Genomic DNA, 14,274 nt, shown 5'->3' with positions numbered 1-14,274 from the left:
AACATATTAATTTTCCGCAATTTAAATCAAGTTTCATCTGTTTAAATAGATGGGGGTTTAGTGGGTTAAGGTCGCTCACTGACTCATGACATCGGTATATAGTATAGTATATTTTCTAAATGTCGGTATATTTTCTCATTTGTTCGGTATATTACGGTATATTTCTGCAAGTCAGTCACACTGAACATTAATCCGTGGTCACACTGGTCATATTGCACACACAACCTACAAATTCAGAGATAGTTTCTGGAATTTATAGTTTTAATTAGAGCTGTCAAACGATTGATAGTTGAGCCATCGATAGCTTTGAATGTTTTGGAAAAAACAATCGATACTATCATGATAGTCGCAAAACCGTCGATAGTAGAGACTAGCAGTAAAATATCGATATTATCGATGGTGCCCTCGATGGTTTGACAAAAGAAGAATCGATGTTTCCACCAAAACCAAAGAATCGATTATATCGATGTTTGAATCGATTTTATCCCAGCTCTAGCACACACAACCTACAAATTCAGAGATAGTTCTGGAATTTATAGTTTTAATTAATAATAAAAGAAAGCTAAGCATAAGTGAAGCAGTCAATGTGAGTCCTGTCAAAGCGTACACCTCCAGTCGAACGACATTCATTCATAATCTGTTTACCGTTCTCTCTCTACCCGTCTCCTGCCTGGCAATCAAAAAAATCATACGAAATCAAAGATGTCAGACTGGGATTCTGTTACAGTTCTCCGGAAAAAGGCTCCGAAGTCGTCTACTCTAAAAACCGAATCGGCGGTCAATCAGGCTCGCCGCCAAGGCGTTGCCGTGGACACCCAACAAAAATGTGAGTTGGGCAGAGGGGATACCCGGGGATCACCTCACCTGGCCGGTTGGCCCCAAAACCACTTTGCACACACACACACATACGTACTAAACAGTCGGCCTAACCTAAGCACAACAACAAAACCTCCTGCTGCAATTGTGGCGATGATGTATTGCGTGGCATTTCACAAGGCGCAGTAATCTGCATTAAGGGGGTATTTTCTGCCTGGCCTAGTTTCCCCACTTTCACGGATCCGATCTATATCTGCTATTGATTTTTGTTTCTTTTCACCCATCCCATCCAATCTACAGATGGTGCTGGCACCAACAAGCAGCATGTGACCACCAAAAACACTGCCAAGCTGGACCGCGAGACTGAGGAATTGCGCCACGACAAGATACCGCTTGACGTGGGCAAGATCATCCAACAGGGACGTCAGAACAAGGGTCTCAGCCAGAAGGACTTGGCCACTGTATGTTCTCAATCTCTTGCTCTCTTGTGCCTAAAACTCATTTAAAATTTATTTTATCTCCTTTTGGTTGGCAGAAAATTTGTGAGAAACAGCAGGTTATAACTGATTACGAGGCCGGACGCGGCATTCCTAACAACTTGATACTCGGAAAAATGGAACGGGTGCTTGGCATCAAGCTGCGCGGCAAGGAGCGTGGCCAACCAATAGCGCCTCCCGGTAAAAAGTGAGACGACGCTGCCGCGTCCACTGCTTGTGGCGCTCCACCATCGAACACCTCAACACGCAACAATGCCAGACAGCAGCAGCAACAACAACAGCAGCAGCACCAGCAACACCAGGAGCCTGGCTGGAGCACCGTGAGCAGAAGACGCAAATGAAGCCTTATCGGGAGGCTCTTAACCAAATCAAATCGGATTAACTAAACCACGCAGCCCAAGACACACACAAATCCACACCCAATTCTCCTTTTACCTATGAGCGCGCCATAGTTCTTGAATGTTTGTTTGATGCCAAAAACGAAACTAATCGCCGCGTTTCACACACATAAACACGATGGCTTTACCTATTATTATAACTACCATTTGCATCCCCCTTCCCCCCTTTTTATTTGTTTTCTGATAAATTGAATATTGTAATTTTAAAATACAAATCACAAGCACAGCCTCGCTCTTCCCTCGCAGAGGCCACAGAGACAGAGAGAGAGACACTAAAGCGAAACGCAACAGACTAATTTGATATTATTTGATAAGGGTCAGCGCTCATAGTTTGAGGGGAAAAATATTTTTCATTCATACACACATTCGCAATGGCAATTGGCAGGCAGCAAAGTTGCCTTTCTTTTCGGTTATACAAAAATTTAAGTTGTGGAATTAAAAAGCAAAACATGAAAACACGGAAATTCTTTCAATTCAATCGAATCGCCAAATCTGAACATTTGCATGATCTTAAACACCAGCTTGATACATATACATATTGTATGTACAACTAAATGATATATGCAAATTATTAGAGCTTAGTCGGACTTTCACTTCACCTACTTTTTGTGTAACGTAACTTATCGTATAAGAAGGAAGGCTCGGTCTCGTCTCTCGTGTGTATGCATTATACATACATGCTAAGTATATACAAAAAACATATTCTTAATGTATTTAGGGTAACATTTTCTAGTCTACAACATATTTAAATATTGTAAGCGATGGCATTTTCTCGATGTTCTCTTACTCGAACGAACACTGCTCCTCCTCCACTCCAGGCGACAGCTTTCCAACTATTTTGCATAAAATTTATGCTAACCCCAATAAATCCAATTCAAAACAAAGCGGAGTTGGAGATGGATATATAAACAATTATACTTATATACATGTGTATTTGCTATGAATGTCTCTGTGTAGTAGTAATTCGTGGAGATGATTCGTGTATTGCCAGTGAATAACTCTTTAATATAATAATAAATGTTTTTTTGGCCATCTAAGTAATAATCCAAATGGTTTTCCATGGCAGTTTTTAAGCTTTGATTTCTTTGGAGAGTAGCTTAAATATTAATATGTATTCGGTAAGGTAGGTTGAAGGCACATGTTATTAGTTGCTAGTCTTTGATTTCTTCTTTGGTTCCTCAATTAAATTCGGTTTCCACAAAACATTAGGTAGTGTCTGTCTAGACTCTAGAGGAACGCCGACTCGGGAATCTCACTGTTTTTCACCATTTTAAGAAACATTTTGGTGGCCAGCTCGAAGTCCCATTCGGCCGACTCCACGATTCTTGTGCACCAAGGAGACGTTAGGCCGGTTAGCTCGAGGAAAAATATGAGCTTGTCGCTCTTGCCTTCGAGTGAATCCTCGGATGCTGGCGCCATCACGCGATCCTTTGGCAGTGGGCAGACCTTGAACGCACTTTTCAACTGGTTCCTCGAGGGATTCATGATGCTCAAGTGGTCATTGACGATCTTCAAGCGGCAAGACTTCTTGCCAAAGCCCTGGAAATGACAGATGGTGGATGAGTCAATTAAAAGTATCTCCAAACGTGTCCTTACCAATCCCTGATCATCAACCTTGAGTACGAAGTTCCTGCTAAAGGCCAAATACAACTCCTTCTGGTTATGGGTGCTCGGAGAGTCGTCGCGCATCAGACCAGTCACATGAATAACCGCCGACTGGCCATTGAAGTGCATCACGTCCGTCTGTAGGGAGATAAAGTCATGGACGACACTCGGCAGCTCCATGAGCACGTCAATGATTTCCGTCACACCCACATGGAATTCGTTTGTGGCTTTGCTGTAGTCCGACCACTTCTTGATGTTTCGCGAGTGCCTGTTGTACTTTGAGATGCGCTTGTTGATATGCGTGTTAAATGATGGTGCGCGCTCAATCACATAGCTGCAGGTCATGGTGAATATCGAGTCGTCAGTGTAATATTTCATCAGGAGATTGGCCCGTTCGTCCGCCTGCTCGAACTCGCGCAGATAGTTATGGAGAAATACGTCGCCCACCAGCTCGTAGGCCCCAATGTCACAGAGGAAGTTCTTCTGCGGCGCCTGGCCCGGCTTGCTGCTCAGATCCACCCCATCCAGCGTCGTCAGTTGAGGGAAGATTTCCAGCACTGCCTGGATATAGTCATTGGGGAGGCTGTACTTTTGGCACAACGGATTGCCATGGAGTCGCAGCGACTTGAGCGGCAGCTCACCCAGCGCCTTGATGTGCTCCAAATCATGTATCCAATTGTGGCCCAGGTCTAGCGCCCTCAGGTTGCCCATTCGCGACAGGACGCGTGCGTCGTCAATCCGGAGAATATTATTGTTGCACAGACGGATCTCCGAGCAGTTGGACATGAACAAGCGTGAGATAATCGTCAGCATATTGTTCAGAATCCTCGTGGAGCCCATGTGGACCCAAAGGCCCTTGAGGCCTTCGGTTGCCTGAAAGTCCGACAACTTGAGCAGCCGATTCTGGACTACATAGCACTTCTGAATGCATTTGGTAATCCTCTCCTGGGGATCCACATGATGCAGTTGGAAGCGGATGACATTCATGCGCAGATAGAACGGAATAGTGCGAGGATCCATGCTTACATCTGGGTCATCTAACTTTGGCTGCATTTCGGGTAGTTTTATCTCCAGATTACAGCTGTGCACCAAATACGCAATCTGTTCGAAGCAGTTGCGCACCATAAAAATGTGCTCCTTTCCGTCAAACTATAAAGGGATTGACATCACAAATTACAAATTCGTTGAACCGTAGGTGAGAGCTCACCTTGTAATAGCAGGGATAGATCTCGGTCAGCATTTGGTTCGCCGTAATAAAGAATAAACTAAAGAGCTGTTGTTCAGTTAACAGGTGCATGGGATCAGGTACCTAGAGATCACAGAAGAGAGTTAAAAGTGTAGACGAAGGACTTGGATTTCCAAGGGTTTACAAACCAGAAAGGCATGCCAATCTTCACTATGCTCAAAGTCTGCCAGCTTCCATTTGTTGGTCCAGTCAATGCGTATGCCATCCGACTCCATATCGATATCATGGTTCAGGGGCGTATAGGTGCTGTGGAGCTTGTCGTAGGGTATGCCATCCACCATACTGAAGTTTCCCTGCAGCGCTTTGATGCTATTTGGATATTTGGAACTCTTCGTGATGGGATTGTCAGCCAGCTTCAGTTCCTTTGCACGAACACGATTCAATTCGCGGCACAGACGAACCGAAGAACCAATCTGAAAATTAAACTCTTGTCTGATTTTATGCTTTACTTTGCACCTCACACATACCTACCTTATTTCCACTGAGATCCAGGAGTCCATATTCGACATCGCCAAACAGCTTGAGCGGGTCCACGCTCTTCATTTGATTGTCCGCGAAAATGAATCCATTCACCGCGCTAAACCGGTCATCGTGATAGATGTTTTGGCAGACTTGCCTCAGGGTGGATACATTTGCCAGACTAACCACAATGTTCTTGAAACAGGGATTCGCCCCAAAGTTGCTCAGATTCAACACGCCACGCACGCCGTTGTGCACCTCCAGACGCTCCATTAGGCGCGAGACCTCCTGAGATACGAGCAGCGGAGGCGAGATCTGATTGCTTCTGTTGGCGGCCACACCGAACTGCACGCTTATCTGTAGACTGGCACCGGTAGATATGCTTAAGCAGAGCTTCTGGGCAAATAGCTTGTCTATCGCCGGCTTGCAGGCACGCGCCAGAAAGTTGTCGGCGTGAGGACCACGCTAAAAAAAGAACAGTTGTCAGCTGAAGGAGAGACAAAGGATTTTCGTGTGAGAGCCAACCTCATAGGCAACCGGATAGAACTCCTCGCCGTCGACCGCATCAAAGATGGCTTCAACAATCACTTGCTGTGGATTCTCCAAATACTCGAGTTGTCCCAGATGATGTATGGAAAACTTATTCCAGCTCAGGCCCGGAACACGATCAGCATAGTTTGAGCAGTTCCTAAACACCCTGGGATCGGGATAATCAACCTGGATGGGCACGGATCCATCCGAAAAGTTTATGACATGTCTGGCGACTATGGCTATGAATTAATTACGATTTTTGTATTTAAATGGTTCAAATATCTTACTCCGGGAGTGCATCGTTTTAGCGCTTCGGCTGAGGCAGTGAGGTCAAGCGACGCTTTTGACAAATGCAGAAGAAAAAATGCTCACAATTTCGATTTCGACCGGTTACTCAGCACTGGCCGTTCTCGGAATTTGGAAATGTGCTGAGTTTTCAAATTCAAGCAGGGGAGAGGGTAAAATGAAACTTGAGACAAATAATTCACTTTTAGAATTTTTATTTTCTGTTGGCTTCTTAAGAGTAACAAGTCTTACGATTTACAAGTTTCAAATTACTTCTTGGGAGTCTTTTTCTTCTCCACTTGTAGTGGAATCGCCTTCTTGCCCTGAAAATACCCCGTATAGTAACCAGACATGTACCATGCAGTCAGCATGGACATAAGGTCCTGCTCCTCGCCCGCGTTGCCATATGGCGGGATAATGGGAGGAATCAATGGCATAGTTGGCATGCACGGTATAGCAGAGGGACCAGCAGACTTGGTCTTGACGGACGACTTCTTGGAGGCACTGGCAGACTTGCCGCGACCTTTTTCCTGTTGCGCTTCCTCGGCCTCGAACTGATAGGCCATCAGGGACTGTTGGCGACGGGCGTCCTTGCCCCAAGATTGCAGCAGATCGGCGACCAAGATCTCCTGCTCGTTCTCATAGCCCAGATAGCGGATCACACAAGTAGCTGCCTCCTCGTTGATGGACACCACGGTACCCTCATAGTCCACGCCGTCAGTGAATGTGGCCCGGGCATAGTCGCCCACCTTGAAGAAAACAGGCTCGGGGCTGGTGGCGTCAGTTGCCGATTCAGCGTTGAATTCCTCCTTCTTGTTCTCGTCCTCGCGGGTATTGGTCGAGTCGGCCAAGCGGCGAGCCAAGGCCTCGCGTGCCAAATTAACCGACTCATCGTAGACTTTAATCAACAGAGAGTCGTCCCAGGCAGCGTCATTGGCGTCGTCACACATCTTGTTCATTGTTTGTTTTTTGGATACAAATAAATAACAAAAAGGGAAATCAATGCGCCAGCGTTAGTCAGCACTGCCCAATCATCGATACCATACCGATTGGTGCCTACAATCGCTTCACTACTTAGGGAAGTCCATCACTAGAGTGCACCAAAAACGAAACTCATTCTCCGTAGTTTTTGCAAACAAAATAAAGAAATAATTTAAAATGGCTTCGGTGGAGACACTATACAAGGAACTGACCGCCGAGTGGTCGAAGCGTCCGCCAAACACCAAGAAATGCGGCCAGCTGCTGGACCAACTGAAAGTAGCCCTGGTCAAAATGGCCTTCCTACCGACAGACGGCAACGATGCCCAGAACTCGAAAAAGCAACTGCTTCTGGCTCGCTGCGTGCTGGAAATCGCAGTGGAGCACAGCGTGTTGAGCAAGGATCTGCAGGCCTTTGAGCGCTACATGTCGCAGCTGAAGTGCTACTACTACGACTATGCCAAGATCATCGGCGAATCGGACAACAAGTACAAACTGCTGGGGCTCAACTTGCTGTACCTGCTCTCCGGCAACCGAGTCTCCGATTTCCACACTGAGCTCGAGCTGCTCTCGGTGGACATCATCCAGCACAATCAGTACATTCGTCCCATCCTGGCCCTCGAGCAGTACATCATGGAGGGAAGATACAACAAGATTTTCCAGGCCAAATCCTCAATGCCCGCCGAGGTCTACAACTACTTCATGGACCTGCTGGTGGAGACAGTGCGCGACGAGATTGGTGCCTGCATTGAAAAGTCGTACGAGAAGATCTCCGCCAAGGACGCGGCCAAGCGTCTGAATCTGCGCGTTCCGGATGAGATCAAGGTGTTTGGCGAAAAACGCCAGTGGAAGCTGGAGGGCAATGGCAACTATAGCTTCACCGACCGTAGCATAAAGCCAAAAGAGGCCCTGCCCTCCGAGGAGCTGGCCGAGCAGGTGCTCAGCTATGCCCGGGATCTGGAGATGATAGTTTAAGTGACCTTAACAGTTTGTAATATTTTTTAAAAATGCATAATTAATAAACAAAATAACATTTAACCCGTTCAGGCCGTGATGCATCGATTTGTGCGAGTCTTTTCCATCCTTAATATCTCTAACGATTGGGCTTTTTATTTTTGAGCAATAGACACATTTTAATTGAAAAAATTATACATTTTAATGTTTGAAATACATTTACATTTTTTTGCTGTCCAGCATTGTTTATAGAAAAATGTCTAAATTGATAAACTTGTAGAAAATTGATTGATAAAACGATTAAAATTATACGTTCTGTGATGAGAGTCCCAGCTAGCTTGTAATATTAAATGGAATAACAAAAATGAGAAATACGAGTTTCCTCGATATATTTACGGTATATTATCAAAATGAGATGGTATATTTACGGTATATTTTGATAATGACAAGGTATATTTCTGAGGGTCAGGCGGCACGAACGAACAGCGGAGTAAAAATTTTCGCTGTGCGATTATTTATAAAAAAAATTGCTTAAAAACTTACGAAAAAGTTATTAAATTATTTAACGCAATGGCCTGCAACGCAAGTAAGACGCACCTCTTGCGCGCTATCGCTGTAAGTTTCAACTTAACCAACAAAATGACTGCAAAATTATTTCCCCTGTGGAGAGTCGTGTTACGTAAATGATATAGTTGCTGTTTAAACTGTTTTTAATTATGAGAGGACTAATGACAATGTTACCCTGTCTTTCGTCAGAAACGGGGCTATGCCACCTGCCCACGCCCCGTGGGCGACACCTCCGCCGTCAGTGTGAATGTTCTCGAGAACAAATTGGTTGTGGCCACAGCTGATGCCACCGTTCCCGTCTCGCGTGTGTCCGTCGTGTTGGGGTAAGTGGCGACGCAGTCTGCCCACCATCAGCACTAATCTGGTTTCTTGCAGAGCTGGTTCCCGCAACGAGGCCTACGATACTCAGGGCGCCTCCCATCTGCTCCGCTTGGCTGGAGGATTGAGCACCCAGAACTCGTCTGCCTTCGCTATTGCCCGTAACATTCAGCAGGTTGGCGGTACCTTGACCACCTGGGGCGATCGCGAGGTTGTCGGCTACACCGTGGAGACCACAGCCGACAATGTGGAGGTCGGTCTGCGCTACCTTCAGGATCTGTTGCAGCCAGCCTTCAAGCCCTGGGAGCTGAAGGACAATGCCAAGACTCTGCACAACCAGCTGGATGCTGTCACCCGAGAGGTAAGCAATTGTCAAATCGTGCTCCCTTCCATTCTGTATTACTAAAATCCTTCTTGTTGTGCAGCAACGCGCCATTGAGCTGGTCCACAAGGCCGCCTTCCGTTCCGGCCTGGGCAACTCCATCTACATCCCCAGGTTCCAGCTGAGCAACCTTTCCACCGAAAGCCTGCTGCACTACGTAGCCAACACCTTTTCGGCCAGTCGCGCTGCCGTTGTTGGCGTGGGTATTGACAACAACACTCTGTCGGGCTTCGCCCAGACCCTGGAGTTCCCGAGCGGCGGTGGAAAGGCTGCATCGGCCAACTACTTTGGAGGCGATGCCCGCAAGGACACGACAGGACAACGCGCCACTGTCGCCGTTGCTGGTCTGGGAGGTTCCATTGCCAACCACAAGGAGGCTCTTGCCTTTGCCGTGCTGGAGCAGGCTGTGGGCGCTGGTGCGGCCACCAAGCGCGGAAACTCTTCGGGACTGTTTGGCGAGGCTGCCAACTGTGCTGGCGGCTCGAGCCCCAGCTCTGTCAGGGCTCTGAATGCCAGCTATTCGGATGCCGGACTCTTTGGCTTCGTTGTGTCCGGCGACGCCAAGGACATTGGCAAGACCGTCGAGTTCCTGGTTCGCGGCTTGAAGTCTGGTTCGGTCTCGGAAAAGGATGTGGCCCGTGGCAAGGCCCTGCTGAAGGCCCGCATCATCTCGAAGTATTCCTCCGATGGTGGTCTGATCAAGGCGATCGGTCGCCAGGCGGCGCTCAGCAGAAATGTCTTGGAGGCCGACACTTTGATTGCTGCCATCGATGGCATTTCCCAGCAGCAGGTCCAGGAGGCTGCCAAGAAGGTGGCCGGCTCGAAGCTTTCGGTCGGTGCCATTGGCAATCTGGCGAACGTGCCCTACGCTTCTGATTTGGCTTAAGTAGAACAAAACTCCTTTGTTATCCGTAAATGTAACGACAAAATAAACCTGTTGGAACTTCCGATCCGCGACAAGTTGAATCTTTCTCTTACTATCTTTAATGTTTGTATAAATACTCCTACTGGAATCCTTTGCACACCGAAGGGATTTTTGGAGTGCATCTCTCGAAACATGCAAAAAACTCGATATAATATAACATAGAATACGTTTAACAATAGGGGGGAATTGGGCTACTACACAAACACCACCACCAGAATGGCAACAAACAGGGCTATGATGACGAGCCAGTAGCCCCAAGTGCTGTCCCGTCGATTAACTTGTCCAATGCTGTGCGTCTCCTGTTGCACACCCGTCTCGACGCGATCCATTGCATTGGCCAGGTTATCGAGAATATCTGGAAATGGTCACAGGTTAGCATTGATAAGAGGACTCCAACTGGTACTCACTGTTCTGATCTTCGACTTCGTTGCCCAGCTGGGTCGCTAGGTTGCGCTGTCGGGAAATAGTGGCCGAGAGCGCATCGAGGCCTCGATTCTGATTTTCCAGCATTTCCGCCTGCCTTAGTTTCAACGTCTCCACATCGATGGGTGTTTCTCGAGGAGTGGGCGGGCTGCCCTGCTCCTGCCAGGCAGAGCCTGAAGAAGCGGCCAGCACATTGGAGCGCGAGCTGTTCGTAAACTTCTGATTAATCTCGCGCAGCTGCGAGGTTAGCTTATCCCAATCGATGCGCCGCTGCTGCAGCTCCTCCTCTGGGCTGGTTTCCCAGGTGACGGCATTTTCTAGTACTACCTTCAGATGCTTCACATCTTTGCCCAACTGGTCCAGCCCTGCTTTGATGCTGTCTGTTAGTCGGATGTACTCCTTCTCCTTGGGCTGCTGCCCCAGTTGCTGGCGCTGATGCAGTTGCACCAGCAGCTGGTGGCGCAGTCTCTCGCAGCCCTCGTACTCGATGTCCCATGAGTCATGATCTACCAGAGCCATTTTGTCGACGCCTCTTTTATCAGCAAATTAAAAACTACGCCGAAGCCAAACAATGAAAACATTGGCAACAGCTGTGCAGTAGAGTAGTGCTGCCAGTCGCCAGTGTTTGAAAGTCATCCAATGTTCTTGACATTTCAGGTAGCATCTGCACTCACACTTTGAAAGGCGGTCCTAGAGACTTGACGATATCTGTGACTTTTAAAGACACATAACTGTGATTAACACAGTGACAATAAATTCAATTATTTTTGTGTTTATGAAATAATTCTATAAGTTAATTTGATAATAATAATAAAATCATTTTTGATAAAACTTCCTTGTTTATATTGTTTAATTGCACTATCATAAATGCACAGGTTTGGCGAATGTGATAGCTGTGTCACAGCTGTGACTGGTGATTTGAAAATACTTTAAAGTAACAGGTACCCAACTATCGCCCATCCCTAGCTCACACGTACACACAATTCAGTCGTGATTTCTTTTATTTGTTTAAAATTATTGCTAAAAACTAAAACAAAAAAGGTTCTTAAAAAGTTGGCCAACATGTTGAGTGCTTGTGTTAATGTTTGCGAACCTTTACCCTAAACGGAGGCCAGCGCGGGCCATTGTTCTCTGCACCTGGTAGTAATCGCGAGTGTAGTGTGGAAGAGAGTGGGAGAGCAGAGAGCACTCCAAAGAATCAACTCTACAATAAATTAAATAAAAGTCAAACCACATACTCAATTACCCAACATGGAGCGGCGCGTGAAGCTTAAGACAATTAATCCGCACATCACGTGTAAAATCTGTGGCGGATATTTCATTGATGCCACAACTGTGACGGAGTGTCTGCACACATGTGAGTTTCACTGACGATGGAGCTGTGCTGTGCCGTGCCGAGGCCTGCCCGGTGGCAACACCTGCCCCGCCCCGCCACGCCGGTTCAAGCCTCCACACAGCCAGAGAGGCAATGAATTTGATTTCAATTGTTTGCACTTTTTCAGTTTGCAAGAGCTGCCTGGTGAAGCACCTCGAGGAAAAGAAAACCTGCCCCACCTGCGATAACATCATACACCAATCTCATCCCCTGCAATACATCAGTTTCGATCGCACCATGCAGGACATTGTGTACAAACTGGTGCCGAAACTGCAAGAAGGTTTGATTTTGATTTTGCTTTTGATTAATGTCCAACAGCAGCCAATTTTTAATTGTCTAATCATCGGATTTGCTCTTCTCCATTTCCAGATGAATCGCGCAGGGAGCGAGACTTTTACAAAAGTAGAAACATGCCATGCCCGAAGGATGTCACGCAAAATCATGAAGATGACAATGAAAAGGTCATGGATGCTCATGCCGAATCCGACTTCCATCGTCTGGACGAGCAGGTCAACGTGTGCCTAGAGTGTATAAGCAATAACTTTAAGAATCTGCAAAGGCGCTTCATACGCTGCAGCTCCCAGGCGACGATAACGCATCTCAAAAAGCTGGTGGCCAAGAAAATCCTCAATGGGATCGAAAAGTATCGCGAGGTAAGTGCACCTCATCATCAATGCTAAACGCATAATGAACTCTACAACTGCTTAACCTTCCATCTTACAGATTGACATTTTGTGCAACGAGGAGCTGCTGGGCAAAGATCATACGCTCAAGTTTGTCTATGTCACACGATGGCGTTTCAGAGATCCTCCGCTTCGGCTGCAGTTTCGTCCCCGAGTTGATCTCTAACAACTGCGAGGGCTGCTGTTTTTAGTATAATGCTACAACAAATGATCTATTTTTATAATTTATTGACAAAGCGTAAATATCGTAATTAGGAGAGTCCCCCAACCCTAGTGTTAGTCAGCCCCCGGCCCCTCCCCCACATCTATGTATGCGTATGTGTAAATGTGCATGTATAAAGTCGTAGTCTAATAGTTATCCCCCTCTCCAACATCCTCCTAGGCGTAACTACTCCTTTAACTTTATCCTTTATCGTGTGTCCCCCCATTTGTTGCTAATGTCGCCTCTGATTTAATCAACCCTCTATATATTTGCAATATTATCATGTTCTCCTTTTTTTTAGTTTCAATGTATACACAAATATATTTATTATTTTAATGTACAAACACACACACGATTGTAAATAAACTTTTAATTATGTCGAAATGAAATGCGTCTTTAATTTGGATGCTGCCAAGAGTTTCTATAACTAAAACGAGATTGTGTATTAAATGGATGACGATAACGATATGGATGGTGTCCATAAGGCCTGGAATAGGGGGGTGCCTGGAACGAAGGTCGCATTGGTTGGTATCCAAATCGTGGACGCGGTGGATATGCCATTGGACCATAAATTCCATTAAACTGATGCGCTGGATGTGGTGCCGGCCAGCCCTGAAAAACATACGAGTAGAAGAGAATTTTAACGACTATTGGTGGGAATCCGGAATGACACTTACATATCCATATGCAAACTCATGTGCTGGCACTGGCACAGGAACTGTTATTATCCGCGGCGGTGGCGTGCGTCGACGCGGACTCCGGGTTCGGTGTCGACGCTCGCCACTTCGACTACGGGAGCGACGACGATGGTGGCGTCTTCGCTCAGAGGAGTTCGATCTCGACCTGGTTCGTCGCTTTCGTTTGACAGTCGGACGCGGGGATTTTTGACGTAGATTCTTCACGCGATCCCGTTCACGCAAGGGATCAGCAAAGTAGGGCACCGCCTCCTGCTCGCGCACGCGGTCGCGATCTCGTACATGATGTCGGTCTCTTCGGGTCCTCGATCCATGGGAATCTACATGGAAAAAGTATACTTAAATCATTACGGAGCGTTGTGTAGAGGCTTGGGAGCAGATCTGAAGTCCATTGATTCGCTTGGGTGTATTCAATTGTCCCAGATTATTGGATGGTGTGTTCGTCCTTTCCAGCGTACATTATCTTCCATTGCACTTTTCACTTTATATGGCACTATAACAAAAACAACAAAAAGAAAAAAATTGCTTTGCACTTGGTCGGATTACGATTGCACTTCTATATACGGACCTCGGTGGGACGCTCCACTGCTGTCGGCGTCCATTATAATGCAGATGCACTTTTTTATGCACTTTCTTCTTCGTTCTGCTGCTGCTGCTCGCTGGCCAGCTTTTATTGCTGTCGGTTGGTGCCTTTGAGATGCTGGGTTTTCCTTATTGATGTTGAAGGCACTAATTTGAATGCTTGGCAATTCTAATCACGGATCACGGTAAATATTTTACTATTAGTTTCGTATTTTTCTTCTTGCCGAACTGTGGAATTTTTATCGACCTATCGATATTTACCTAATTAAATATTTACTTTTTATCTCATTTGATAAGATGTTGATGAATTTTTTATTCAAACGCTACGGATTTTAATGTAGACCATCAATCCA

General features: G+C 46.4%; 8 protein-coding genes across 9 annotated transcripts; 4 read left to right on the top strand and 4 right to left on the bottom strand.

Annotated features, from left to right (window-relative positions):
• The first annotated feature begins 491 nt into the window (after window positions 1–491).
• LOC111077348 (endothelial differentiation-related factor 1 homolog) lies at window positions 492–2,169 on the top strand. Its single transcript, XM_022371584.2, is given in 4 exon segments — window positions 492–586; window positions 703–826; window positions 1,117–1,277; window positions 1,352–2,169. Coding segments are annotated over 3 exon segments (588 nt in total). The 5' UTR covers window positions 492–586; the 3' UTR covers window positions 1,655–2,169.
• Window positions 2,170–2,600: 431 nt separating this feature from the next.
• Window positions 2,601–5,959, bottom strand: LOC111077343 (nuclear RNA export factor 2). Of its 2 annotated transcripts, none has more exons than XM_022371577.2 (7): window positions 5,840–5,959; window positions 5,547–5,791; window positions 5,034–5,486; window positions 4,691–4,975; window positions 4,524–4,625; window positions 3,308–4,465; window positions 2,601–3,250 (listed from the first exon to the last, which is right to left on the bottom strand). In XM_022371577.2, the coding sequence occupies exons 1-7, from the start codon at window positions 5,850–5,852 to the stop codon at window positions 2,939–2,941; spliced, it is 2,568 nt and encodes an 855-aa protein (XP_022227269.2). In that variant the 5' UTR covers window positions 5,853–5,959; the 3' UTR covers window positions 2,601–2,938. The 2 variants fall into 2 exon arrangements, with proteins under 2 accessions (XP_022227269.2, XP_022227270.2); XM_022371578.2 differs by having other exon boundaries at window positions 2,602–3,250; window positions 5,547–5,785.
• Window positions 5,960–6,035: 76 nt separating this feature from the next.
• Window positions 6,036–6,859, bottom strand: LOC111077347 (survival motor neuron protein). The gene has a single exon (XM_022371583.2). The coding sequence runs from the start codon at window positions 6,794–6,796 to the stop codon at window positions 6,107–6,109; it is 690 nt and encodes a 229-aa protein (XP_022227275.1). The 5' UTR covers window positions 6,797–6,859; the 3' UTR covers window positions 6,036–6,106.
• Window positions 6,860–6,908: 49 nt separating this feature from the next.
• On the top strand, window positions 6,909–7,847 carry LOC111077345 (26S proteasome non-ATPase regulatory subunit 8). Its single transcript, XM_022371580.2, has one exon. The coding sequence runs from the start codon at window positions 6,996–6,998 to the stop codon at window positions 7,788–7,790; it is 795 nt and encodes a 264-aa protein (XP_022227272.2). The 5' UTR covers window positions 6,909–6,995; the 3' UTR covers window positions 7,791–7,847.
• Window positions 7,848–8,239: 392 nt separating this feature from the next.
• On the top strand, window positions 8,240–9,996 carry LOC111077344 (cytochrome b-c1 complex subunit 2, mitochondrial). The gene is made up of 4 exons (XM_022371579.2): window positions 8,240–8,384; window positions 8,526–8,659; window positions 8,712–9,015; window positions 9,080–9,996. The coding sequence occupies exons 1-4, from the start codon at window positions 8,340–8,342 to the stop codon at window positions 9,920–9,922; spliced, it is 1,326 nt and encodes a 441-aa protein (XP_022227271.2). The 5' UTR covers window positions 8,240–8,339; the 3' UTR covers window positions 9,923–9,996.
• Window positions 9,997–10,016: 20 nt separating this feature from the next.
• LOC111077346 (syntaxin-8) lies at window positions 10,017–11,011 on the bottom strand. Its single transcript, XM_022371581.2, has 2 exons — window positions 10,369–11,011; window positions 10,017–10,316 (listed from the first exon to the last, which is right to left on the bottom strand). The coding sequence occupies exons 1-2, from the start codon at window positions 10,901–10,903 to the stop codon at window positions 10,156–10,158; spliced, it is 696 nt and encodes a 231-aa protein (XP_022227273.1). The 5' UTR covers window positions 10,904–11,011; the 3' UTR covers window positions 10,017–10,155.
• Window positions 11,012–11,336: 325 nt separating this feature from the next.
• LOC111077351 (polycomb group RING finger protein 3) lies at window positions 11,337–13,028 on the top strand. The gene is made up of 4 exons (XM_022371595.2): window positions 11,337–11,741; window positions 11,887–12,039; window positions 12,129–12,412; window positions 12,483–13,028. The coding sequence occupies exons 1-4, from the start codon at window positions 11,636–11,638 to the stop codon at window positions 12,606–12,608; spliced, it is 669 nt and encodes a 222-aa protein (XP_022227287.1). The 5' UTR covers window positions 11,337–11,635; the 3' UTR covers window positions 12,609–13,028.
• LOC111077352 (female-specific protein transformer) lies at window positions 12,964–14,267 on the bottom strand. Its single transcript, XM_022371596.2, has 4 exons — window positions 14,249–14,267; window positions 13,908–14,015; window positions 13,322–13,659; window positions 12,964–13,256 (listed from the first exon to the last, which is right to left on the bottom strand). Exons 1-4 carry the CDS (start codon window positions 14,265–14,267, stop codon window positions 13,041–13,043), a joined length of 681 nt encoding a protein of 226 aa, XP_022227288.2. The 3' UTR covers window positions 12,964–13,040.
• Window positions 14,268–14,274: the final 7 nt, after the last annotated feature.

The sequence above is a fragment of the Drosophila obscura genome, unplaced genomic scaffold (assembly GCF_018151105.1).
Source record: "Drosophila obscura isolate BZ-5 IFL unplaced genomic scaffold, ASM1815110v1 contig_1, whole genome shotgun sequence".
NCBI classification, from domain to species: domain Eukaryota; kingdom Metazoa; phylum Arthropoda; class Insecta; order Diptera; family Drosophilidae; genus Drosophila; species Drosophila obscura.
This window is presented reverse-complemented; position numbering and strand designations above follow the sequence as displayed.